This window comes from Cygnus olor, chromosome 3 (genome assembly GCF_009769625.2).
Source record: "Cygnus olor isolate bCygOlo1 chromosome 3, bCygOlo1.pri.v2, whole genome shotgun sequence".
Lineage (NCBI taxonomy): Eukaryota > Metazoa > Chordata > Aves > Anseriformes > Anatidae > Cygnus > Cygnus olor.
In genome coordinates, this window is record NC_049171.1 from 107651986 (window position 1) to 107676348 (window position 24363).

The 24363-nt window shown below is 54.0% G+C and overlaps 2 protein-coding genes and 1 long non-coding RNA gene across 12 annotated transcripts in view; 2 read left to right on the forward strand and 1 right to left on the reverse strand.

Annotated features, from left to right (window-relative positions):
- Nucleotides 1-11845, forward strand: part of RRBP1 (ribosome binding protein 1) — a 28839-nt gene extending 16994 nt beyond the window's left edge. For 5 of the 9 annotated variants that reach the window (XM_040553340.1, XM_040553339.1, XM_040553338.1 and 2 more), the window contains 13 exons: nucleotides 584-676; nucleotides 1056-1148; nucleotides 1261-1341; nucleotides 1440-1529; nucleotides 1986-2078; nucleotides 3548-3619; nucleotides 3828-3923; nucleotides 4336-4419; nucleotides 5674-5766; nucleotides 6673-6756; nucleotides 7001-7099; nucleotides 7586-7729; nucleotides 8013-8594. In XM_040553340.1, coding sequence (XP_040409274.1) covers nucleotides 584-676; nucleotides 1056-1148; nucleotides 1261-1341; nucleotides 1440-1529; nucleotides 1986-2078; nucleotides 3548-3619; nucleotides 3828-3923; nucleotides 4336-4419; nucleotides 5674-5766; nucleotides 6673-6756; nucleotides 7001-7099; nucleotides 7586-7729; nucleotides 8013-8051 — 1161 coding nt within the window. In that variant the 3' untranslated portion in view covers nucleotides 8052-8594. Of the gene's footprint in view, nucleotides 1-583; nucleotides 677-1055; nucleotides 1149-1260; nucleotides 1342-1439; nucleotides 1530-1985; nucleotides 2079-3547; nucleotides 3620-3827; nucleotides 3924-4335; nucleotides 4420-5673; nucleotides 5767-6672; nucleotides 6757-7000; nucleotides 7100-7585; nucleotides 7730-8012; nucleotides 8595-8623 lie in introns of those variants that run through there. The other 4 variants (XM_040553343.1, XM_040553344.1, XM_040553345.1 and 1 more) reach the window with 2 other exon arrangements.
- Nucleotides 11846-12688: 843 nt separating this feature from the next.
- DSTN (destrin, actin depolymerizing factor) lies at nucleotides 12689-22891 on the reverse strand. Of its 2 annotated transcripts, none has more exons than XM_040553346.1 (4): nucleotides 22536-22891; nucleotides 14508-14815; nucleotides 14198-14274; nucleotides 12689-12976 (listed from the first exon to the last, which is right to left on the reverse strand). In XM_040553346.1, exons 1-4 carry the CDS (start codon nucleotides 22536-22538, stop codon nucleotides 12867-12869), a joined length of 498 nt encoding a protein of 165 aa, XP_040409280.1. In that variant the 5' UTR covers nucleotides 22539-22891; the 3' UTR covers nucleotides 12689-12866. The 2 variants fall into 2 exon arrangements, with proteins under 2 accessions (XP_040409280.1, XP_040409281.1); XM_040553347.1 differs by lacking the exon at nucleotides 22536-22891 and adding an exon at nucleotides 14933-14947.
- LOC121068256 lies at nucleotides 22757-23448 on the forward strand. The gene is made up of 2 exons (XR_005818751.1): nucleotides 22757-22890; nucleotides 23240-23448. It is a non-coding gene; the product is annotated as an uncharacterized LOC121068256 (long non-coding RNA).
- The last annotated feature ends 915 nt before the right edge of the window (nucleotides 23449-24363 follow it).

The window sequence follows — 24363 nt, forward strand, 5'->3', positions numbered from 1 at the left end:
GCCCCGTGGAGCTCTGGGGGTCTCGCCTTGTCTGCCAGAGAGCAGGAGGGCCCCTGGCCGGGTGTACACCTCATGTGCTCAAGCTGGTGGGCTGCATGGGTGGGGTGTCCCTCCCCTGTCCTCCTGGGAGGCTTAGGACCTTGTAAGCAGGGAGATGCTATCCAGCAAGGTCTAGGGAACCCCGGCTCAGGGGTCCCTCACTCCTCATTGCCTCTCTGCTCCTTTTGCCTCTACTGCAAGGCTGCATCAGTTGCCTGGAGGCAACCTCGCAGCCTTCTGCCAGGCCTACGTCCTCTTCAGTCAGCTCTGAGGGCTGCTTTTGGAGCTTGTCTCCACCCAGGTCTGCTCTGCTCCTGCAAGAAGGCTCGAGCATTCGGGCATTGCCTGAGCAACGTGCTGCCTTGGGTGGCCGCAGGGTTAGAGGAGAAAGGAGCGCACGTGGGTGGTGGGGTGGGAGATGCTCGACAAAAGTGATGGGCTGCCCATTTCCCTGAACGGAGGCTTTGGTGTCCTCCAAAGGCAGCTCGGTGGCCTTCAGCGTGACGTGTGGCTTATTGCCTTATTGTGTGTGTGGTCGTGGCAGGACCTTCGTGAGAAGAACTGGAAAGCAATGGAGGCGTTGGCCACGGTGGAGAAGGCATGTGAGGAGAAGCTACTTGCTGCTACAAAAGCAAAGGTGAGCCTGGTATTTCTCCTCAGTGGTGATGTCGGTGTTGCAGGGGAAGCAGTCAGTCTCCTCAGGCCGCCAGAACTCTTTGCCCTGGGTTTCCTGCCTCGTCTTAGGAGCAGCGCTGCCCTAACCTTCCTGACAGCTTCTCCAAATCTCGTCTCGAGGGCAGTGTAACCACAGTACAGGTCACAGCTGGGGAACCAGGGCCACGGGTGAACTGGGAGGGATATTTCAGTGACCCTCAGCAGCAGCAGCACTTTTCCCTGCTTGCTGGGTTTCCCATGCCAGCTTACCCGTGCAGACACAGAAAAGCAGGACTGGTACAGGCAGCCTGGCCCACAGGCACCTCAGACCTCCTCTCCATGCCAGTTTGTCCCTCTTACAGGAGGAGTTGGCCCAACAGCTTGACACCTTCCAGACACAAACCAAACAGACGCTGCTCTCTGCCCTCCCAGAAGTCACCGTGTCCCCGCAGCAGGTAGGCACCTGCCTGTTCAGACCCCTGCAGGGCCTCTGCTGTGCAGGTACGTCAGGCATCTAAGCATCCTCTTCCTTTCTTTTCCCCTCCTTGTCCTGTTTTTCACACTCAGGATTATGATACGTGGCTACAAGAATTTAAGGAGAAGACAGTGAATGTGCTAAAGCAACACATCAGTACAACAGAGCCCGTGGTAAGTGAAGGGGCTGGAAAGTGGAGGTGCGAGGGAGCGTTTAAGTCGCTTAGTTCTTTTCCTCATCTCTCTTTTTCTCCATCCTTCTCCCCTTTCAGGATTCAGCACTTAAATTAAAAGAGGCAGAGGAAGCGCAGAGCACTTTACAAGCAGAATGTGAGCAGTACAGAGCTATCCTCGCAGAGACGGTAAGTTACAACTCCTCGTGTTGGTCTTCTAGTAGAAACACAACTCCATCTCCCAGCAGCCCAGATCCTGCCGATGGGCTTGTGGTGGGCATCACACGGTATGCTGGGGCTGCCATGGACAAAATTATTTGCTGGTGAGACAGGGGAAGAGAACAAACGTGAATTTTTAGAGTTTTTCTTCAGTCTAATTATGCTGGAAACCTTCCTGGTGGTTGTGGGATGTTGTTTGAGGCAGGGTGGCACAAGCAAAGGCTCCACTAAGCAGGGTGGGTGAGCTAGTCTGGGAGCTGGGAGTCCCTAGCCCCACCTGGGGCCCTTAATTCTCTTGCTCATGCTCTGGCCCAAGTCCTTTGGGAAGAATTGGGTATCCCAGGGCATCCAGCCCCGGCAGCAGCTGTGGTGCTCCCCTCCGGAGGGCTGGAGGATGCTGGGGCTCAGCTGGGGCTTTGCCAACAGGAGGGGATGCTGCGAGACCTACAGAAGAGCGTGGAGGAGGAGGAGCAGGTCTGGAAAGCAAAGCTCACAGTCTCTGAAGAGGAACTCCAAAAGGTGGGTGTTTGGGGCACACCTGGCTTGGTTGCTGATGTACAAAGGCTCCTGGAGCAGGGAGGCTGTTGGCTATAAGGCGGATGTTGACCCTAACTGTTCCTGCCAGCCTTGAACTCTGAGGCACGAGGCCTCCTGTCACAAAACTACCACAAGAAACCCACCTCACTGAGCCTTTCTTCCACCTGGGTCCCACCTCCCTGCCTGGTATGTGCGGGAGGAGTGGGTTGCAGCTCTCCGGTAGTTGGGAAACTACATTACTGCTCCAGTAATCCAAGCTGTGAGGCTTGGAAGCCAGGCCGAGTCCTCCTGGTGGGCACTGGCTTGACTGAGGCAGAGCACGTGCCGTGCTCTTGGTCTCCCCTTGTCAGAAGAGCTTGGCTTGCTCTCGATATCTAGGTTGTCCTTGGCTTTGGTGGAGGCTTCAGAAAGGAGCTGAGGTCCAGGCATGTGCTGTGCTTAGTTTTTGGACCAGCTGTCTGTCTAGCTCCGGGTACCACTCTCACTGGTTAGAGAGCCAGCCAACAGCTGCCAGAGAGCCAGTGTGGCCCAGAAGTCTGGGGGGACGTGTTTTGTGAACTCCTGTAACTTAGCTGGAGCCTAGGAGAACCTGGCTGGTCGTGCCTCTTCTGCCAAGCTCTCTGCCCTCAGTATCCTCTTGAACGCAGAACTAAAATGAGACCGCTTTCCGCGATCAGGTTGCTCGCCACCACACGGGGTTTTAAAGCTCATCGGGGCTGCAGAGAGACGGGGGAGCTCTCATACAAGAAATCTTTAATTTCTCAGCCGGTCGCTGGCTCCAGCAGCGCTGCTGGCTGCCTGGCAGTGAGGGCTGGCGGTGAGCACACGGGGGTGACGTGGCTGCTGCTGGTGTGTGCTGACAGCACGGCGTGCGTGGCGGGGTGAGCGTGGCGGCTGGGGCAGGTCCCGGAGCAGTTCTGCCTCTCCGTGGAGAAGAGGTGAATTCCTCCCTTGCAAAGAATTCCGCAGCCGCGAAGTCCTTCCCCGAAATAAATCCGGGCTTAAATGCAAACAGCATACTTCGAGCTTTCGGATAGCTTGGCTTCTCTTCGTAGCAAAGCCAGGGACACCTCATTGGAAAAACTGCTCTGCTGCTTCCAGACCCCAGGTGCTCTCAGCAGGAGTTGCGCTGGGTTCGGTGCCAGTTTCTCGGGTGTTGAAAGCTGACTGCAGCCAGCAGGCAAAAGCTGTTACCTTGCTTCACGATTTATGGCCCGGGCTTGTTGGACTAACCTTTCCTGGGAAGAGGAGCTCCTGCTGGCCGCAGGCCAGGGAGCTCCAGGCTGGTGTCAGGATTCCTCTGTGCAGGACAGAAGAAAGTGGGGGAGGTGGGAGCGAACCACAAGCTGGTTATTGGTTGTGCAAAATGCGTTCAGGACCACAGTGAAATGCCATTTACTGTCCCATTTTTATTTATTTATTTATTTATTTATTTATTTATTTTGGCTTAGTCACAACTCCAGTTGAAATCCCTTGAAGACATGGTAGAGAAGTTGAAGGCAGAGCTGCAGAGCACGGATCAGGTAAGGCTTTTTGGGTGCTTGGGAAAGCCCGGGTGCTGCCAAGCCTCTGGGAATTCCCTGCTCAGGCGCCAGGCCGATGCGTGCTGTGCTTGGGCTGAATCAGAACCCACCTCCTGACTCGCCCCGCGGAAGGTGGGCTTGCAGGGTGGCGCGTGTTTGGGATGACTGGCACCTCAAACACCCTCTGTGCTCTTCCCTTTTAATCCAGCTAAAGGAATACATCTCTCTTCTGGAAGCACAACTGGAAAATCACTTGCAGACAGCCAGCTCCGAGCGCCAAAACTACACAAAAGAAGTTGAAGACGTAAGTGCGACAACCATTACCTTCAGTATTTCTTCTTCTAAGCCCGATTCACCACCCGTCCCCATTTTGGGGATCTGACGAGTGCCCTGGGGGTTTGGAACTTTGCAAAGCAGGAGAAAATAGAGAGCTGTTTGCTCCAGTCTGGGTTGCGGATGCCTAATGCCAAGAGATGCATTAGCAGGCTGGTACAGGGAGATCTGCACGGAGATGTCCATAATGTGTCCGTAGTGCCCCGGGGCATCAGGATGATTGGGTTGGGGGGACCCCAGGGCAGCAAGAGAGGGGCAGGGCTGGATTTCTGTGGTGCGGTGTGAACCATGGTGGTTTGGAAGTGTGGGGGGGGGGGGGGGAAAGAAAAAGCCCCAACCCTAATGCTCTTCCTTACTCATTGCTTTCTGTTTCTCCCGGCCAGTTGAGGCAGCTCTTATCAGAGTCCCAAGAGCAGCTGGAGGCGGCGAAGACAGAAACGCAGAAGCAGAGCAAAGAGCTGGCCCTGGTAAGGGAGATCCCTGGAGGTGCACCACCCGCCTGCATGCAGGGCAGCTGCTTGGCCTCGGGGCAGTTCACTAACGGTGACCCCAGGGTTCGTCTGCCTGCTGGTAGCCCTGCTCCTCCCCGCGGGTCTGGAGAGAGGAGAAAAGGCACAGCCAGCACGTGGGTAAACCTGGTACTCCCGGGCACAAAACTTTCAGAGCAAATGTTTGTGACCAAGTAGGGGATTTTACTTGCCTTTCTTTCTTCCTGTGATGGTAGCTGGAAGGAATAGAGAGCAGCAAAGCTTGTGTGAGCTGGCACGTAGCGCAAAACCCCAGCTGTCCCCCTGATGGACACTGATTACCCCCCCCCACACCACTCTGGGCAGACATTTGGGTGCCTTAAGTACCCTTCCATCCAGCTCTGGGTGGGATGAATTTTGTAGTGTATCCCGTGGGTGTAGGAGTTGCTTGGAGGGCTGAAAGATGGGTCTGGGTTTCTGCGGGTAAGTGGGAGAGAGGCCTGGGATAAAGGGCCAGGAAAGCCATCAGACCTGCCAAATTCGTGAAGGCTTTTGCTTTTTAAATCAGTCCTTTGATTGAGACAGCAGTCGCTGCTTTGGATTTTAATATTTAAATGCTTCATTCTTTGAAAGCATATCTCACCAGTGAGGTTTAGGAGTCCGGGTTAGGGTAGGGCTCCGGCCATTCAGTGCTTCCGTGAGCCCCGCTGCAGTGAACTGAGGGTCAGGAGGTTTGTTTTCAAAGTCCTGGGTGGTATCCCTGGCTTGCAGGGGTGCTCAGAGCACAGTGAGCTGGGAGTTCAGTTTCTCTTAAGTCCTGTGACTCTTCCGAGCGTTGTAGCTGCTGTCATCTGGCTCGCTGAGCAAACCAATGCAGCCTTTTGCTCTTGGGGCAACTTGGTGCTGGGTGGTCATTAGAGCTCATCTCGTTAGATGGGCAAGCAGCTGTAGGCACTGAACACGTTTGTCTCCATCTAGAAGCTTTCCCTGTCTTCTGGACGGGGCGAATGGTGAGCAGGCAGTTTTAACTGCTGATGCAGGATTGAGTGGGGCTCCAGTGGGTGGAGCTGGGGGCTTTAACTGGGGAGGTTCAAAGAGGCTGCTCCCCCCAGCCCCATCCCAGCAGCTTCTGACCATTTCAGCTGGTGTGCTGGCAAAAAGGCTGCCAAAACTGCTCTGTAGGTCCTTGTGCGTCTTGTAACGGCTGTGGTGTGGGGTGTGTAACCGAGCCAGGCTTGCTGCTCCTCCTTCCAGGTCAGGCAGCAGTTGGGTGAGATGAAGAGCCACGTGCAGGACGGAGAAGTCGTGGGGTCACGAGCTGAGCTGAGCGATCCCATGCCCTTCGAGGTTAGGGGGGTGAGACCGTGGCTCGCAGGGGCGCTGCCCCTTAACCGTGTCCCTCGTCCCGTCTCACCGTCTCTAACCGCATGGAAAACCGCGCGTGGCTTTGCTGTCCTGTCCTGTGTGTACGGGGCTTGGTCGTGGAGCCTGGGGGAATGCATCCCCCAGCCCCTTCAACCACACGTCCCGCTCCTTCACCAGCAGGGCTGTTCCCTCGGGAGCCCTCTGTGCCAACATCAGGCTGGGGACGTTTTTGGGGGGCAGGCAGGGAGCGCTGCCTCGAGCCGGGGTTGCCACACGGTGATGCCCCTTTGGGCGCAGGGCTCGGGTCTGCTCGGAGGCCATCCCAGCGCTGCTGCACCAGGAGCCCCTCCTGGCTGGGGGCTGGGGATTAGGATTACAGAGCTCACGTAGGAGCAGAGGCCCTGCAAATCTCGCCGGAGCCGGGCTGAAGGCATTAGCAGCGGCTGTTCCTCGCGGGCTAACACCTCTTGCCGGTGGCAGCTGCTGCCCCAAGCTGGGCTCTGTCTCCCTCTCCTTTAATCCTGTTAACCGTGGAGCCTTCTCCTGGGCACTGCTCATCTGCTGCAACGCGGGGACCCGCCAGATACTCCCTTCACTCTGTCGTGCCTCTTGTCCCGAGTCCCAGCTTGTGCTGCCCAAAAAGCAAGCAAAATTTGGCGATGCAAAACCAACCCCAGGCTCACCATCAGCATCCTCCTGGCTTTGTGCAGAGGACAGATGATGTTGCCCCTCGGTGCCTTGGACAAAGCTCCAGGTTTTGTTTCTTCTCTGTAGCCCAGCTTCCCTGGTAATGGAAGAAGCTCGTCATCCTCCTTGTTCAGGCCTTTGCTTTTTTAATTATTATTATTTTTATTTTGTTTCCTGGACGCTTTCCCCTTCTCCACGCAGTTGAAAACTCAGCTGGAGCAAAACGAAGCGCTGGTGGAGAAGGAGCAAGCGCTGAGGCAGAAGCTGGTGCTGGAGCTGGAGGAGGTAGGTGCTGGGGGCGAGGGGGGAATGAGGCCGTGCTCCTAGAGGGGCTTGGGGCTGCGAGCGAGCACCTCTGGAGAGTGGCCAAGAAATGCTGGGGCAGTGCATCCCGCCGCCTGACGGTGGCTCTGTAACCCGCTAACAGCAGAGGGACAGCCACCGGGGCCCCGCTGCGTGGGGCAGGGTGCAGGAGGGGCCCACTGGTGCCGGCTGGTGTGTTGTTAATGGCTGCGTGTCCCCCTTCCAGGCACAGAGCTCAGCACGCAGCTTGCAGGCGGAGCTGGAGAAGCTGAGACTGGCTGAAAACGCAGCGGCTTCAGGCACGGAGGAGGCCCAGCATCTCAAGGTGATTTGGCTGCTGCCCTGGTCTCCGCTGCCACGGCTCAGCACCAGGCACAAAAAGCCTTTTCCAAGCAGGGCTATGGGCGTGATTTTTGGTTCCTGGGGATGGCGGGGCAGGGTGGATAGTTCCCATGGAAGGTGCTCCCTGCCCTAACGTGGCTGAAGGACAGCAGGGTGCACGTTACAGCCCCTTGTTGGCTAGGGTAAGGGTGATGCTCTGAGCTGACCGCTTTAGCACGTGGTTGTGCAGGCATACAGGGCAGATCAGTGTGCTCCCTTGAGGTTGTTTCATATCTCCTGAGTTTGCTGGGGTGACGCCTGGCCCCTACAGCAAGGAGAGAGCTGGGTGCTCATCCAGCTCATGGTCACTGAGGCCCCTGGGTGCAGCCCCGAGGTGACCAGGTGTGTTTTGGAGGGGAAGGGTCCCCTGCAAGCAGCCTAGACTGCAGAGGGAGGCTCAGGCGGATGGCTTCTTTTTACTCCCATGTAGGAAAGACTTGAAAAAGAAAAAAAACTAACAAAGGACTTGGGCCAAGCAGCAACCAAACTACAGGAGCTACTGAAGGTTACCCAGGACCAACTGGCCAAAGAGAGAGAAACGGTGAAGAAGTTGAAAGAACAGCTTCATGAAACGGTACTTGTTCCCAGCACCAGCCACAGCCGTGCCTTCCCTTGATACAGGCAGGGAAACGTGTGTCAGGTGGTGGTTTAAAATGGTAGCAGTGGGGCACCTACTGCCAGAAACCACCTGGCTGGCTTTTGGCAGCCCCTGGGACTGCACTGGATGGTGGTCACGATTCTCCCTGCCCAGACGGGAAGATCTGGCCAGCCTGTGAAATGCTCTGCTGCTTAACCTGCAGTGAGAGTAAGAATGAGAGCCAGCTGAGTAACTGACCTCTCCTGTGTTTCTTCTCCAGGGGGAAGAGGACAGTTCAAAGGAAGGGACTTCGGTTTGATGAGTCTGTGACTTAGAACTTACCCTTCAACTTACCAAAATGCCTTACACATTCCTAAAAATAAAAGTATATGCTGAATTTACTGTAGATAAAATACAAGCCATTAGTGACCCAAAACCTAGTTTTGAAACTTTAAAAAAAAAAAAAAAAAAGGAAAAAAAAAAAAGAAACCAACAACCAGTAAACACTGCAGGTGTACGTTTGTAAGAAAACCTTCATGCTGTTTTGTACAACCATTCGTTCCCGTGGGTGCTGCTCTCGACACGTTGGGGCAGATGCCGGGGCTCGACCCTCCTGTAGCGGCAGAACCCACGAATGTGTGAAAAGGGAAGACTGTGTTTGTACATCAACCGGTGCAATTATTATTTTATATATATATATATATATATATATATATATATATATATATTATTTTTTGAGTGAAAGAAGTGTGAAAGTAAGGCCCACCAGTGGAAGGAAGCCTCTCTTTGACGGGTGGCTCTCGGTGCGTATCCTTTGTGTATTTTCTGGGTGTCGATGCAATTAAAATGACGTCGTAGTGAAGAGCGCTTGTTCTTTATTTTTCTGGTTAGTTTTCAAAGTCGCTGTGCCAGGTACGTCTTTGGGATGACTGAAGCGTGACCCTGCTCTGGTCAGAAGTGGATGCTTTGTTCTCTTGCTGTGCTGCAGCAGCTGTCTCCTGATTTTCTTCCAGTACAGGTGAAGGAGGCGCAGAGCTTCAGCGGTGGTGCTCCAGGTGTGATTAAGTGGCTGGGGTCACGCAGCCTTGAGGGGTGCACTGGTGTGGCTCACGCTGAGCACGGGGACAGACAAGGAGCCTCTCCATAGCAGCTGCTGGAGACAGCAGTGCCAGCAACTCCAGCCTGCCTGGGACTGTCCTGTTTTGCTTAATCCTTGGGGTTTCCCCTGTCCCTTTGGCCCTGTAATGTGGTGGTCCCTGCTTGCTGCAGGGATCTCCAGCTGTCTGTTCTTGCCTTTGGGGGGGCTGCTTTATTTATTTATTTATTTTTTAAAAAAAAAAGCTGGTTTCTTAGGAGAGGGCACGTGATCACTTGGTGCTTGGTTCCCCATAGTAAAGCTACTGAGCCTAATGCTGACATCAGCTGTGTTTGAGAGAAGGGGAAGAGGGCTCCGAAGGGCCTGGTTCCTCCAGCATTTGAGAAAAGGCAAAACCAGAACGGGGTAGCGAGCAAGGGAAGACGTGCCTCCAGTTTGGTTCTGGGAAGGGCAGTGTGCTCAGCCTCTCCTAGGCACCAGAGGCTTCAGGCAGCTGATGCTGGCAGCTGTCCCAGGAAAAGCTCTGGGTTTGAGGCCCCAGAGCTGCAGGGCCTGGGTAGGAGGCTGCAGGGAGGGAGGGGGTGCCCCATCCACCTCCCCACCATGGTGCAACGCTCGCTGCAGCCCCGGCTGCCTCTTCCTGCAGGAAAACCACAAAGCTGCCTTCCCCCGAGGGTGGCGGCTCAGGACCAGAGCCGCTGCTGGCCCTGCTCCTCCTGCCACACGGGCTGGGGGCTGAGCGCTCCCCCCCCCCCCCCAGCGCTGTGGCTTTGGAGGTGGGTTTTTATTGAGGTGGTGCGGTGGCTGGGCAAGCTCGATGCTTCTGTACTCACTGTGGGGAATTGCTGAGCGGCCCAAAACTGAGCTTTGGGTGTGGACGGGGTGATAGGGCTCACGCACCTGGCTGGAGGGGAGCTAATGGCTGTGTCCTGCTGCCGGGTGGTGGCCTCAGCCCCTTGTGTGGCTGCCACCCGCCAAAAAAAAAAATCTAAACCAAAAAAACACAACACAAAAACAAACCCACCCTAACAAGAAAACCCTAGGCTGGAACGAGCTGCTGAGAGGCTGGGGGCGGCCATCACGCCAGAGAGCAGTTGGTGGGATGCGCCCCAAAGCAGCGAGTGTAATATGATGAAACCCTTTGGTTTTCTCAGTTTGTTGCTTTTGCAACAGCCGTTTCCTTTATTGTGCTTGCTTGTGCAAAACAGACCACGCTCAACAAGTGTGCCTATGAGAGCGGTAGCAGCACCTCCCCCCAACACAGCCAAAACGAGAGGGCATGGGATACAGTTACGTAGGCTCTGCAGGGCTGGGTGGGCTCCACAAACCACGTGAAAGCAGATTCGGGCTCCTCAGCATGGGGGACACGTTGCCCTTCAGGCCAGCACCAGGCTGGCTATTTTTGGGTAGCAGAGAGGGGCTGGTCGTGTTAAGTAAAGCTGACGATGGAAAGGGGTCTCTGGGGGCCAGATGTTTAGCTCCGTTTCAGCTCCTGGAGTGGCACCGTGGGGATTTCCTGTCGCAGGGCGTCGATTTTCTGATGGCAGGGGAAGGACAGCAGCCTCCAGAGAGGCCAGGCCCTTCACCCCTCAGGTACCTGGTGAGCAAGGTGTGCCTCAGGGCAGGTATGAAGGGGGCCTGGATGCCGGGGTGCTGCAGCCAGGCACTTCATTTAAAGATCAGCGGCCTTGGCTCGGTGCCCCAGGACTGCCTGGGGACGCTGCTTCCCCTTTTGGTGCAGGAGGGCGCCTGTGTCGAGCCAGCAGCTTCCACCGTTTCTCCTGGAAGGACTCTGCACCCTGCAGGCGCCGGTTATCAGTTGTCTCCTGGATGGGAGTTCGCTTTGTCAGGCACCACTCCCACCGTGTCACTCCCGTTTTCTTATCTGAGCCCGGACTTTGGACAGACAGCAGCGCTGCAGACACTGAGGTAAGGACAAACACTTTATGGGGATGATTACCCACCTGGGCGAGGTTTGAGGCCAACTAAGGCACGGACTGGGAGCACCCACAGGTACCAGCCCAGCTTCCTCACACTCATAAAGCTTCGCTGCAGCAGATCATGTCAGAAGCCCTGGTGCTCCCACCCCTGCAGCCCCCTGGGTGCCAAGTTAGAGCGCACAGACATCACTTGCCTTTAACGTAAAGCTCCAACACAGCACAGCCAGAAAGGGCACACGCAGCATTAGGTAAAGGACCACTGCTTCCCGCCCTGCCAGGGAGCTGGGAGGACAAGGAAGCTCCCTGCCCCTGCGTCCCCAAAGGCTCACAGAGGAAGGGGCAGCCCCTAACTCCGTGGGGCTGGCCGGACTGACTCACGCTGGGTTTCTCCTTGTTAGGCTGCAAAGGCGAGAAGCTTTTCCCACAAAGCTCCCCTCCCCCTGGAGATCTGGGTGCAGAGCCTAAAACCAGAGCCTAGAAGGAAGGGAGCAAATGGCACGGGGGAAGCCAGCGGTGCAGCAGGCTGGCAGTCACTCAGCTGGTACACGTGTGCGAGGCCGAGGAGGGCATTAACACTGCAAAGAAACGAACGCGCTTTCTCCCCAACCCCTCCTTCCCCCCCCCGTGTCTCACCCGTGAGCAGCGGCGCGGAGCTGCAGAGGTGTGCCAGCTTCCTGAGCGCCCGGTTTAAGCCCCACCGCAGGAGGGCTCAGCTGGAGGCTGCAGAGGAATCAGTCACCGACCCAGGGGAAGGAAACCCCATTTATTCAGGCTGTTAGAGTTTGGCACGCACAGAACATATCACAGTAACGCACTGGAGGCTAAGGGTTTGGTTTTTTTTTTTCTTTTTCTTTTTTTTTTCTCTACAGACATACAGGAAAACTCTATGCAACTCCCATGTACACATTACACAAAGGAAACAGCTTTAATCAACCACTGGTGAAACATGGAAGCTTTTAAGATCTCTGTAGCTGGCACAGGAATGTTCTCTACCCCCTCCCCCCCCCCCCCCCCCATACAAAAGGCATTTCAGGTCAAACTTTCTAGTAGGTGATATTTCCATGCATTTCTACAGAATTAAAGAAGCTAACAGACAAAAAGCCCAGATCAAGCCATATTAGTCAGGCTGATTGGTTCTACTAAGTTAAATCAATATTAATTATGGACAAATGGACCAAGTGACCAAAGACTGGGGCTGAGAACACCACTTTTCGTCTCCTAATATTTTTCAAGTGGCTCCTTCTCGTCGTACTACCCATAGCTGGAGAGCTCTGATATAAGAATCTGCACTTGTAAAAGCCTTAGAAGCATCTGATCCGCTATAAGTGTGTATTAGTGAAACTAAGGTAGTTCTAAATTAACCTATGTCAAAAGAAAAGCAAATTTAATAGAATTGTTCAGGCTTGGAAGAGACCTCAAGACACTTCATAACAAGGAAATCGAACCTGTAGAACAAGTGAGCCTTTAAATATCACTGCACAGTGAGTCTACGAGAGTGATTAGGACTCTTTCTCCAGAAAAGTGTGTCCGTTTTATCTCTATTTTAACTTCATAATTAACCTTAATTAGCATGGCTCTGCAACTGCAAGCACTAAGAGTGTAACCCTGTTTTGGTGCTAACAGGTTGCTTCAGCCTACCTGTAACTACAGGTTTACAGCTTTTAAGTTTCGCATTATACAGTTACAGGGGGAAGTTTTGAGTTTGGCAATTTGGCCAGTCAGCCTCAAAAAGACCGACTGAATTTACCTTAATTACAATTTAGAAAAGAACAGGAACCAGACTGTTCTCATACCTCCCACCCCTTCTTTCATCCCACGACACACTTCTGCATTGGACCAAAGTTTTTGGAGACCTTTAGTGTTAATCCGTTGGGGACAGTATTGGGCTGGACAACCAATGCAAATATTAATACACCAAGATAAATCCTTAATTTGATTTATTTATGGTCATTTGTACATACAAGCTACATCTCCATAATCTACTTTATTCTATGACAGCTTCCCTACAGTTAGTGAAACCCTTGCCTAGAATGGATGTTTTACATAACTGATATATTAAAACATGGAATGCTTGTAGAGTTGTGGCACGGTATGACATCTACACGGGACTTCCTTCAAAAGCTACGACTAGGGAGCCTCCTAGCTTCTCAGCAATACAAGCTCGGTTGAGGTCCTCTGGCCCATTTGCTTGGCATTCATGCTTTATGCCTAAAAAAAGAGGCAAAACACTCAATAATGCAGCATTTCAATACGCTAGTAACCAACCAAAGAAACACATTTAGTAGTAATATTAGAACAGGCAATCTGCTCACTCAAGCGGTCAAGCCCTGCCTTAGCTTAGGAGAACAAGGAAATTTGGATGTTCCCCTCCCCGATACGTCACAGGGGACATCTGGCTACGCATCCCCACAGAAATACCAGGGAGAACATTTTCACTAGGTCAGTGCCCACTGTCAGCCCTCTCACGGCAGTTGTGAGCGAACTGATCTTGTTTCCAGTGCTACCCGGGGCGTGGCAGCTGAGGGAGCTACCAGCAAGCGCTGAGATGGCTGACAGAATCCAAGTGGGAACTTGCTGTAGACACTGCAAGGACTTTGCCTGTACACAGAATTAACAGCGGTTTCTTTTTTAGAGGGCAGGGAGCCCAACACTGCCTTATGTGGAGAAAAGCAGAAAGGGCCCGTTATTGCTTTCCAGTTTCAGCCTGTGCATGCGCAGCATACCACATGATCCCTGAGCAGCTCCAATCCACTGGCGAGTTGTCCTGTGACGACTGGCACTGCGGTGTACTGCTGCCGTCAGCCCTACGCTCTGCGGGACTTTGGCCCGGGCACAAAGAGCTGAAGGAGTAGTGCTGCCTGGCCAGGAGCCATCGTCATCATTTATCTAGAATGAAATTTCTCAACGCTGCAGCAAGGTGTTTACTCCTTCCTTAGCGGTGCCTGACAGGCTGAATGAAACTTTGCTTCTCCACTCAGAGATGCGATGCCTTTGAAATGAGTAATCACAATTGCGTGGCTAAATCGAGCGGCTTGTTAATTACTACTGCAGCACAGTAAGGCTACGAGACTCTGTCTTTCAACAGGCGCAGGCCTGGAAGTCCTCTGCCACACGTGAAATCCAGTGTAGTGTTAAGGATCTAACGGTTTGCAGGCTGTATGGTGCAAACCAGTTGCTCTGTGCAGCAGCGTCGCACACTTTGAAGCCTGCTCTTGTCCTGAGCACAGCTCTAGCCCCTCTAAAATCTAACACAGTCAGACATTTTAAGTTTTAACCAGAGCTTATTTTAGCTCTGTCACAGGGCATTTTACCTGTGAAGTTCTCACCTCACTAGCACCTCAAAAAAGCCAATTAGTCAATGGTTAAGCCTTGCTGTGTAAGCATCTCAGGGGGCATGGCACAGCTAGGAGCGTTGGCTGCGCTACGTACCTTGAAACTTCTTTTTGATTGCATCCTTGGAGCTTGCGTAGATCATCTTACTTTTGAGAGGTGCTTGTTCTGGCGCCCTAGTGGAAAACACCAAAAATAGTCAAATTAGTGGCATTTATTATCCAGCAAGGACAGAAACAGCATCCTGCTGATCACAAGTGAAACCTCTCCTGGCTCACAACACAAGCATCAGGCTGTTCTGTGCACTTTAAGCCTGCCATCTTGCAGGCCCGAGCAAAACAAACGCTCCCAGACCTCACCCAGTCTTGGACCTCATGCTAGGAATGAGTGAGCTGGCAAGGCTGCTTACCACAAGAAGAACATCAGCTCTTCTTTTTTGGATTCCTTGGTCTCGAAGCTTGCATCATACAAGGCATAACGGCAATCCTTCTCAGGAAGCATCTGCACAAAATGCTTGAAAGGGTCGGTAACTGTCACACCGACATCTCCCACTAGAATCTCTTTGCCTTCTTCCACGATAATGCACTTTTTGTCTGGACTGAGGCAGAAGATGACAGCCTTCTTCCTCTTCTTGATTTCCTCAGGCGTAGAGCACTTCCGCACTTTCATGTCATAGAAGATACGGCATACCTCATCGGCAACTTGTACTCCAGATGCCTGCAAAGATGAGAACAAAGACTTTTAGAGCCACCACTGAATGTTTTCGCAGCTACATTACTGTACTGCCTTAAATCTGAGGCTAGAAGACAAGCAGTGCTTGCCATAGTCACCCACAGCTTCAGAGTCTAGTCAGGGAAGGCTGCAGGCCCTCCTTCTGCAGTCCAAGTAAAGAATCCGGAGCCTCGATGCTGCCCACAGCCAGCTGCCAAACCAAAACTATTCCGAACAAGGCACAATCCTACTTATATTAGAACATTGTTTCAGAGCAGTTTTGCACGCACATCCACCCCTCGTCCTCTGAGGTTCAGTTGTGCCAGATGCTTTGGCATCGCAGCAACTTGATTTTGTTAGCCACTGCAGGCAGGCTGGGCAGTCAGGTCTACCAGGATCACTTCTGTTCAGTTTCCTGGCCGTTTCCAGTATACTTGCTATCAGCTTCAGGTGAAACGCGGTCAAATTCCATGCTCGTCACCTGGGCTCGGTTTAGAGGTCAACAGAGATACAGTGGGGGTGCTGCCATACAGTTTCTAGCCATGGACAAGCTCACCTTCAGAAGTTGCTCTTGATTCAGCATTTTAAAGGGAGAGCTTGCAAGTCTCACAATTCACTGGTCTACTTCCCAGCAGTTCCTCCATCAGTAAAAAAAAGGCAGCTTGCTTTAATCCCCTCCCCCCCCTTTCTGACGAGAAATTCCAGTTCATTAGCGGCATCCTCCTGTGCTAATCGTGACAGGACGTGCAGATCCTGCACCACCAACCTAAGGCCAAAGGCAGCTGCACAGGGCTGAGGACAAGGCCTAGCAGGAATGCCAAGAGGCTGAACTGCACTTTGTCCGCTGCTTTTTTGCGAACGGGAAGGGAGAGAAGAGGTGGCAGGACGGAAGTGTTTGTATCTGAGTTTTATACTGGGAACGCAGCAAAGTTTGAGAGCTTAAAGTCGGCTGTGCAATAGGGAACGCCGCGATACGGGGAACCACACTGGTCACTGCTGGAAGAACACGGTCAGAGCAGTGAAAAGCTAACCGAAGCCTGCCCAACACCCGTCTCTCTGTTCCAACCGCACCAGGCAGTGCAAACAGCACTTTCTAATACTGCCTCTCCCCCTGTTGCTGTTGGGTCTTCCAAATTCAAGCAACTTCATGCTCGGATATGGCAATTCCTATCTCAGGAGGAAAAACCACCCTCCTCCCTCTGTGTAAACTGCCACACGTCGCTGTTTGAGCCCAGTCAGCCCCACCAAACAGGCAGGTAAAGCATCACGTGAGAGATACCAACCGAGAAAGACGGAAGGTTGTTACTTATTTTAGTTCCCCTTAAACTCAAGCCCCAAAGCGTGCCTGACAGACGCATTTTGTGGGGGACATGAGAACATCCCCGCTCCACCAAGGTATGAACAAGCAGAGTTCGGGCAGAAAACCAGGGAAATCAGAGGTGAAGGTGAACCGCACAGTGCTAACTTCCCTGTCCTTCAGAGACACGAAGGACTGGATGGCTACTTAACACGTTTTTTTCCCCCCCCCCAAAGCCTTGACCAAGGCCTGCCGTGCATCACTACTCAGATGACCTCAGGTTTTCTTCCACCGAGATTTCTTCTGTAACTTCCAGGAGCTAGCACAGCTCTGCTAAGCCAGCAGAGGTTGTCCCAAGCACCAGCACACACAGCTGGCGCAATCGATGACCACGGGGTTTGCCTTCAATTCCTACGAGCAGCACTTGGGAGATCTGGCTGCCGATCCTATACAGCAACGAATCTGAGCTGGAAGCTTTCTTTAGGGGTTTCCCCAAAGAGACCCTCACAGATCTACCTGGAATCCCTTGCATTTACTCCGGCGAGCAGCAGGCACACAGCCGAGGGAGGAAGGCACTGTGCCTCAGCTGCCTGGCAGGCGGCCACCCTTCTGTGCGTCTCCAGCAGCACAAGGAAAAGTCAGCAGGGAGAGCTTATTCAAGGATAAACTCAAGCAAAAGCGCAAACATGGATGCAAAGTGACTCACTCCTCTGCCGCCTCCTCCATACCGAGGGGCTGCACTTTGTCAGGTAACTACCGAGGAGCAAAGGTCTTTTTCCTCCTGTCTCTGAGGTTGGTGTAAGGCAAGAGCTCTCTGGGAAGACTGGAAATAATACAGGGTTGCCCTAATAAAGCAAACAGCACAGCAACTGGGACTATTGCATCATTCACTAAGGTTGTCTTAAGTTCACTGTGGATCAGCCCTTTTTTTTCTTTTTTTTTTTTTTCCACGAGGTTTGTCTTCTAGCTAATGGCACCTCAGCAGCTGACAATGGATTGAAGGCTCAGCTTTTAGATTCACAAAAACCTTAAGATTCTGCGTAGAAAACGCCCAGAAAGCCTGAACTAGCGCAGTCTAATGATGCTATAAAAGCAGTTAACATCAACTACCTCCACCACCGCTATCAACTCTTGATCTTTGCTCCAAAAGGACATTGTTACTCAGCCGGGAGTGTGTGCTTGTGGCTGCTGCACGGCCAGAAGCGTGCCTCCACGCTGGGAGACGAGTCGTTTCCTTATAAAGGAACTGAGCACTGCTGGCAACTCGGTTCAGATTCCAAAAACATTGAGAGCATTCAGTCTGGAAACTCAAAATTCACTGTTAGTCTGCAGCTGATAACCGGGACTGAGCAGAGCCTGAAGGGACAACAGTTAAGGACTGGATTTTTTGTTTGTTTGTTTTACACTTTCCAAAGTAGAAGAAGGTTGTTAGGAGCTGGTGCTACTCTTTTTCACAGCTGCTGTACAACCTCTGGAGTCACCACACAGGCTGACGCTGGCGGTTATTAAATTGCCAGGGACAAACCAGGTATCTTCAGCCTGAGGAAACCTTACAGCCGTGTCACAGTACGGCTTGAAATGAACCCACACACTCCCAGTGCAGCTCACTGCTTCCAAAAAGAGGGTAAACGCCTGTAACAAAGGCACTCCCCCTTCAACACGGGGCTCGTACCACGATGGGAGTCTTGTAAACATACTAAAAAAGGGAAAAAACCAAAACCCTGCACAGCTTTTGCTGTAATTTTAATTGTAATTTCGTTGTAATTGTGCAGGGCAGCAGCGAGATGTCTGCGAAGGCCACTGCAGCAAGGAGGAACACGCCAGGCTCCCAAGCGCGTGTTCTCAGCTGGCGTTTTAACCCTGCCTCTGCTGGCCTGCCCTGAGGAACAGCTGGCGAGGAGCCTCCACCCGCCGGCAACGACCGAATAAAGCGGCTGTTTGTTAGCCTGGATCCTCTCTTTGGCCCAGTACCACTCCGCTCGAGGATTCAATACAGCACATTCCTCTTGTGCGTGTGTGCGCGCGCGCGCACTGGCTGGAATACCGCTGAGCTCAGAGAGAGGGCTCGGTTCTGCTCCTTTTCAGTGTAGAAGCACTTGCCCAGCTCTGGACTGCACACAGAGTTGCAGGGGACACAGCGACCCCTCGACACGGGCAACAGTCCCTTGAAACCGTTCTCAGGGGGCAGCGGGGGAGAACAGCACGGCCCAACGGCCAGGCTGCTCCTGTTCCAGGGCCTGCCAACCTCACCGAAACGAGGCAGCAGCAAGGAGGCACGCCAGCGACCGATCACAGTCGGGAGAGATGACGACACCACGGCACATCCAGGGCGACACGCGAGCAAGAATGCGCAGGTTCCTCTGAGGGGTTCAGCAGAAACGAGCTCTCCCCCCGTATTTCCAGGCCGCTACCCCGAGGGCGGCGTGCCCCGCGGGCAGTGCTGCCGCCCACGTTGCCCCAGAGCCCCCATTGTACTTCCACGCAGCCCGCCGCAGGCGCATGAGGTAATGGGTGCATTAAATGCCTCGTCAGCGTGCGCCGCGCTAACACAGCGGCTCTTATTCCCCTCACAAAGCCCTCGCTCCTGCCTCGAGTGCAAAGCGCTGCCCAAGCCCCGCGAGAGCGACTTCACGAGGGAGACGCATCAGATCCTCCACACACTGGGTTTGTAGCGCGCCTGCATTGAAACGCAGCTCTGCCCATGACGTTTGCTTCAGGTTTTGCTAAAAAGCACTGTGGCCTCCAATATTTTCCCTGAATAGTTAAAATATTTTACCTAGAACAAGTCCTTGCTCCTTCCTCACCTCTAAGAGGGGCGGGACAAGAAATGCTCAGTTTGTCTCACAACAAGCTGGAAAGACTAAACTTGTTTTCAAGCGTTGCATTGATAACTTCACACCGTAGGCTTTCTTCCCTGTAATCAGTGCCTGAGCGCCCTCGGCAGCGATGCCCGCGCACGGTTATCTACAGAGACATTTTGGGAACCAGTTCCGGACTTGTTTTGTTTGGGAACCACGTGCGCACGCTGCATATACCAGCACGGACTACCCACAGCTTCTCAAGTGGAAACTTTTGCTTCGCAGAGAAGCATCATCAGTTTTTCCACCGACACCACGAACACACTGAGGTGTGCCTGCCTTAACTGCAGGGATTTGAGAGCGGCGTGCTTCCCTGTCTGCCGGCCACCTCACTGCCATCTATCTACTTGCTTCCCAATTCCGTGAGCAAACACCTTGTCCTCCCTAGGCCGGGCGTGCCACCCCACACCGCCCCTCCTATCTCCCTTACAAACCCCTCCCTGCTGCCAGAACCGCCTGGACAAGCAGGCGGCGCTTCCACCTGACTCAGTACGGCGTCACACCACACGCCTGCGACAAATATTGCTTTCAACTAAAAACTGCTGGCACCTGACCGCTCGGGGACAGCGGCCTGCCCAAAGCTGTCCCCTGCGTTGCCACGCAGCACCCTGGGATGTCGCCAGCACCGAGACCTCGCTGTGCGAACGCAGCCAAGGCAGACACGAGGCCACGCAGGCTGGCTGCAGTCAGCAGCAGGAGATGAGCTGACGCCTCTCCCGGGCCTGCTTCCGCACCGAGGGGCGAGCCACGGCCAACAAATGGACTGAAAGCAAGGGTACTTAAACACGGCTGGGTCTTAGATGTGGCTTTGCTTTTCCTCTGTTACCAAGATAACCCCTGGGACAGCAGCACTCCCACCTTACAGGGTAGAGAGGAGGCGCACTGCTTTGACTCCATTCACCCCAGCGCCGGTGTGGGAATAGCAGCGACCCCCGAGTCCCAGCAGGACAATTTCCCCCACAGGGACAGACACCCACGTTACACCGGGCAGTCTGTGCACCCGAAGAAGCCTGAAGCTTCAATTCTTACCTGAAGCACAACAGGAAACATAACTGCCTTTTTTTTTTTTACTGCTGTTGTGTAAGAGGCCATTATTTACACACCATAAACCAGCAAGAAGTACGGGGTTATTTGCATATCACTTGCAGGCAGACCTTGCCAGCTGGACTCGAGTTTTTTTTTTATTTTGCTTTATTTGGTCTCTTTTTGCAGGGAGGGCACAGGGAAGGGAATCAAAACCCCATTCAGCTATTTCTTTTCCTGCCAATAGGGGGTTACCAGCTAGACAAGGAGAGATGAGGAGAGCAATCACAGAGAGCCAGAAGAAAAATAAATCTCTCCTGAATTCCTGGAGGTTATTTCCTCTGGCTGAAAGCTGAGGAAAGCATCACCTTCACTCAGCTATCGCGAGGCTCGCTCCTGGTAATTGTCCAGGTAGGCAGAACAAGCACTGCCTGCCGAGAGACGCAATCCCAGCAGCACTGCTGAAAAACAGGAAGTGTGGCAGCCAGGGGGAGGGCAGAAATTTTGAGCAGCGCCTGTTCCTCCGCTGAAACACATGTTTGTGAGGTAATGCGGGTGTAAGCTGGTACTCAACGGGACTCTTGCCGGAAAGCAAAGCTTCTTAGGAGCACATTCAGCACAGAAATCAGCTAGTTCGAGCCCAACTGTCTGCAGGAATTTTCTCGTGGTCCTCTGCACTCCTATAGCAACCTCAAGATCACCCTTAAAAACAGCTTTTGAAGGCCTCTCTGGGCATCCCAGACACTTTTTTATCAAGATATCCTTGAGACTGCCACCAACAGCAAACAGTCAGGTGAGCAGAAGGCTCCGAACAGCTTCAGATGCAGGTTCTGGCTGTCCGCAGGCTCTCCCGCATGAGATTGCTGAGCTCAGCCCTCGCTCCCCACTGGAGCCTCCCGGTAGTGATATCCCGGCGGTGCGAGCAGGAACACGCCACACGCCCACACTACCCATTGTCAGGAGGCTGTCAGCTCGCACACCAGGCACACGTACCTTGTAATTACACGGATTGGGGAATACTGTTGACTAACAACGAGGAAAAAATGATTTGCACAGTCCTCCAAAGACCGTGGAATCATTTAATCCAGTAGCAAAGAAACCGAACCTTGTGGCAAGACAGATAAAAGCAGAAAATCCAGTGTTCTTTTGATGTAAAGTGATGCCCTGCTGCTTGGCGTTATGGTACTCTGCCAAAAGGCCTACACTCTGCCTAAAAGCAAAATCATTTGCTGCAACTAGAACGCATCTAGAAACATAGGAACCAAAAAAAAAAAAAAAAGCCAAAAAAACACACCCTGTTCTAAAAAGATCACTATGAGAAATACTAGTTCTGGCTGACTTGGGAATTGCCTGGTTCTGAAGCAAGATGCAGCCTGACACGCTGAGGAGTCATTTTAAACTAGGTTTGCGTACTGCAGAGGTGGTAGCTAGCTTGTTCAGACAAGCCTATTTTAAACAAGAGCTGCAAGTCTCGTCAGACTTTCAGCAGCTTCATCTGCAACTCCCATTAGCTCTGCTCCACGCTGCAGCCCGGCCGGGGATGCTTCGGCTGCGTTTTATAGGAAGCAGGGAGATTAACAGCACATCCTGTGCGCTGGGGCCGTGCGGGATGGGAGTTTATTTGCGAGCTGTGCCCTGTGTCAGGGACACTAATGGCGAATGCTGCGGGTGGGCTGCGATGCCCTTCAAAAGCTAGCGGTGAATAACCTAATGGAGGGTGTTAAGAGACACGGGTGTTTGGTGCTGGAAAGGCGTTTGTGCGCAAGGACAGGGCGGTAATTTGGGTTGTGCGAGCTAATTCATGCGAATTCATCAATCTCAGCCGTGCGGGTTAAACGGGGGGGGGGGGGGGGGGAGAGGGGGGCAAACTTCGCCTTTACCCCCCCCCCCCCCCCCGATCCGCCCACACGGCGCCGGGGCACAATGGCCGGGCGGCTTTCTGGGGGCGTTTCTCCCCTTACGGCCGAGGCAGGGCTCACACCCTCCTCCTCCTCCCCCAGCCTCCAGCGGCCTTGGGCGCCCCTCCACCCCCTCCCCTTGAGGAAGATGGCTCCCGCCGCGCGGCCGGATACGGCCAGGGGCAGCCGCAGCTTCCTGCCGGGCCGGGCCGGGCCATACCCCCCCCCCCCCACCCCCCGACCTACAAAAGCCCCGGGGGGGGGGGGGGGGGGTTGGGTGCGGCCGCGCCCTGCGGCACAGGCTGGGAGCGCTGGGAGGGGCCCCGCGGCGCGCTCCGTTCCTCCCCCCCCCCCCGCGCCGCGAAATGGACGCGCTCAGCCCCCCGCGCGCGCACGCGGCCCGGGCCGTACCATCGCGCCTCCGGGGGGGGGAAGGGGAGGGGGCGCTCTGAGGGGATGGAACGTACCACCGCAAAGCGGGGGGGGGGAGGGGAGGAACGTTCCACAGCACTGATGCAAGGGGGATATGGGGGGGGGGATTCCGCCGCCTCACGGCGCGGCGCCCCGAGGGACCGGAGCCCGGCGGGGAGCCGCCGGTAGGCTCCCGGGGCTGTGGGGCGGAGGTGGGGGGCGCCCCGCGGGTCCCTTACCATGGCGGCGGCGGCGGGCGGCGGAGCGCGGTGCGGCGGCGGCTGCTCCCCTCGGCGGCTGGGCGCGGCGCGGGCTCCGGCGGCAGGAAGGGAAGCGGCGAGGGCGCGAGCCGGGCGGAAACGCTGCCGACGTCACGGCCGCCGGGCCCGGAGGAGGAAGCGGTTGCTATGGTGGTTGCAACGCCCCGCTGCCTCACTAGAGACAGAGCGCACGCGCGCCCGCCGCCCCCAACTCCGTACGCCCCCTGAGGGGAGCGGGCCGCCCAATCGGAGGCGGAGCCGGCGGGTGATGGATGGCCGGCCGGCCAATGGCGGCGGGCGCTGAGAGAAGCGGGGCGGGGCTACCTGCCCCAAGGTGTGCGCGGCGGGCGGGGGGTGCGTGAGGGAACGAGGGGGGGGCAAAAGGAGGGGGGGGCAAAAATGGGGGCGTGAGGGGGCAAAACGGGGCGTGAGGGGCCAAAATGGGGGCAAAAAGGGGGAAAAATGGGGGTGTGGGGGGGGTAAAAAGGGGGTGTGAGGGGGTAAAAGGGGATTTAGGGGGGTAAAAGGGGGAGCGGGTGCGGCTGTGAGGGGCAGGGAGCGATCGTGAGGGGGAGGCGGCCGGGTCGAGGCCAGGCGGGGGCGGCGGGCTGAGGAGGCGGTGAGGGGGAAGTGGCTTCGCTCGCTCGCTTTTTTTTTTTTCTAATTTTTTTTTTTTTTTTCAGGGTTTTTCACTACCTACTTTGGTGCGATCTCAGCCAGCCACTCGTGATTGGCTGGCGCCGGCCGTTGCCGCGGCGAGCCGAGGAAACCCTGTGCATCGCGCCGGCCTCCAGACAAAGCACCCGCCGCCGCCCGGCCTCCGCTTCTGGGGCGCTCGCCCCGAAATTATTAAAAAAAAAAAAAAAAAAAAACACAATAAAAATAATAAAAATGTTATCGTTTCCTTAACGTTTCTGCGCGATGTGTTGCGGGGCTTCTGTGAGCAGGCTGTTAGCTGACTGCAGAAGCATCTAACGTGAAAAAGTAGAGGTGGTTTGGCTTCGTTAGTGGGTGCAGCGATGCTCCCGGCTTGAACTGCCATGAATTGATGAGCAAAGAACCCCCAGCATCAAGCGTGTTTGTTGAGCCTCTCTCTCTGTGCCTGCTTGGAAGCAGAAAACAAAGCAAGACTTGTGTGGCTGTTTTCAGGGCTGGCGTATGAGGCAGCAATATTTCTGGCTTACATCTAACATAAAGCATCAACAACAAAGGTGTAAGCCATACCTTACAGTTTTTATCCGTATTCCCCTGTTCTAGTTACGCACATAATTTTTTTTTCTAACCTCCCTGCGGCATACCCCCGTCGTTTCCCTTTTTAGATGCTGTTGTGCCTGCTCACTTGAGATACGTGTTGCTGAAAGATCACATATTGAAAATGCATGTGTTGAAAAAGCAGTCCTGTTCCGGCAAGCTCTTTTGTTGGGTGCCTTGTGCTGGCAAGGGGTCCCTTCTGCAAGAGTGTTTGCACCAGATTTGTGGTGAAATGAAGTGGTACTGGTGAGTCTTTTGCTAGACTTAAATGGCAGTGGGTGGGTTGTTCCTCCCTACGCTCCTTTCTGATGTATTTAATCAAGGAATGCTAAATTGGGAGCAAAGTCTTTGTCTTTGAAAGTAAAAAGAATTGAGTGGGAACGTATTTTTTTTTTTAAAAAATGTATGGTTCTAAAACAAGTCAGGTAAAATGCCTCTGTAATAGAGCACCAGACCTACAAATGCATTTCTCCAGACAACTCTTTCTGGTCCTGTATTTCGATGCCAGCTGTTGGCACGGTGTGGGTGAAAGCTACAGCTCGTCGGTGCTGGGAAG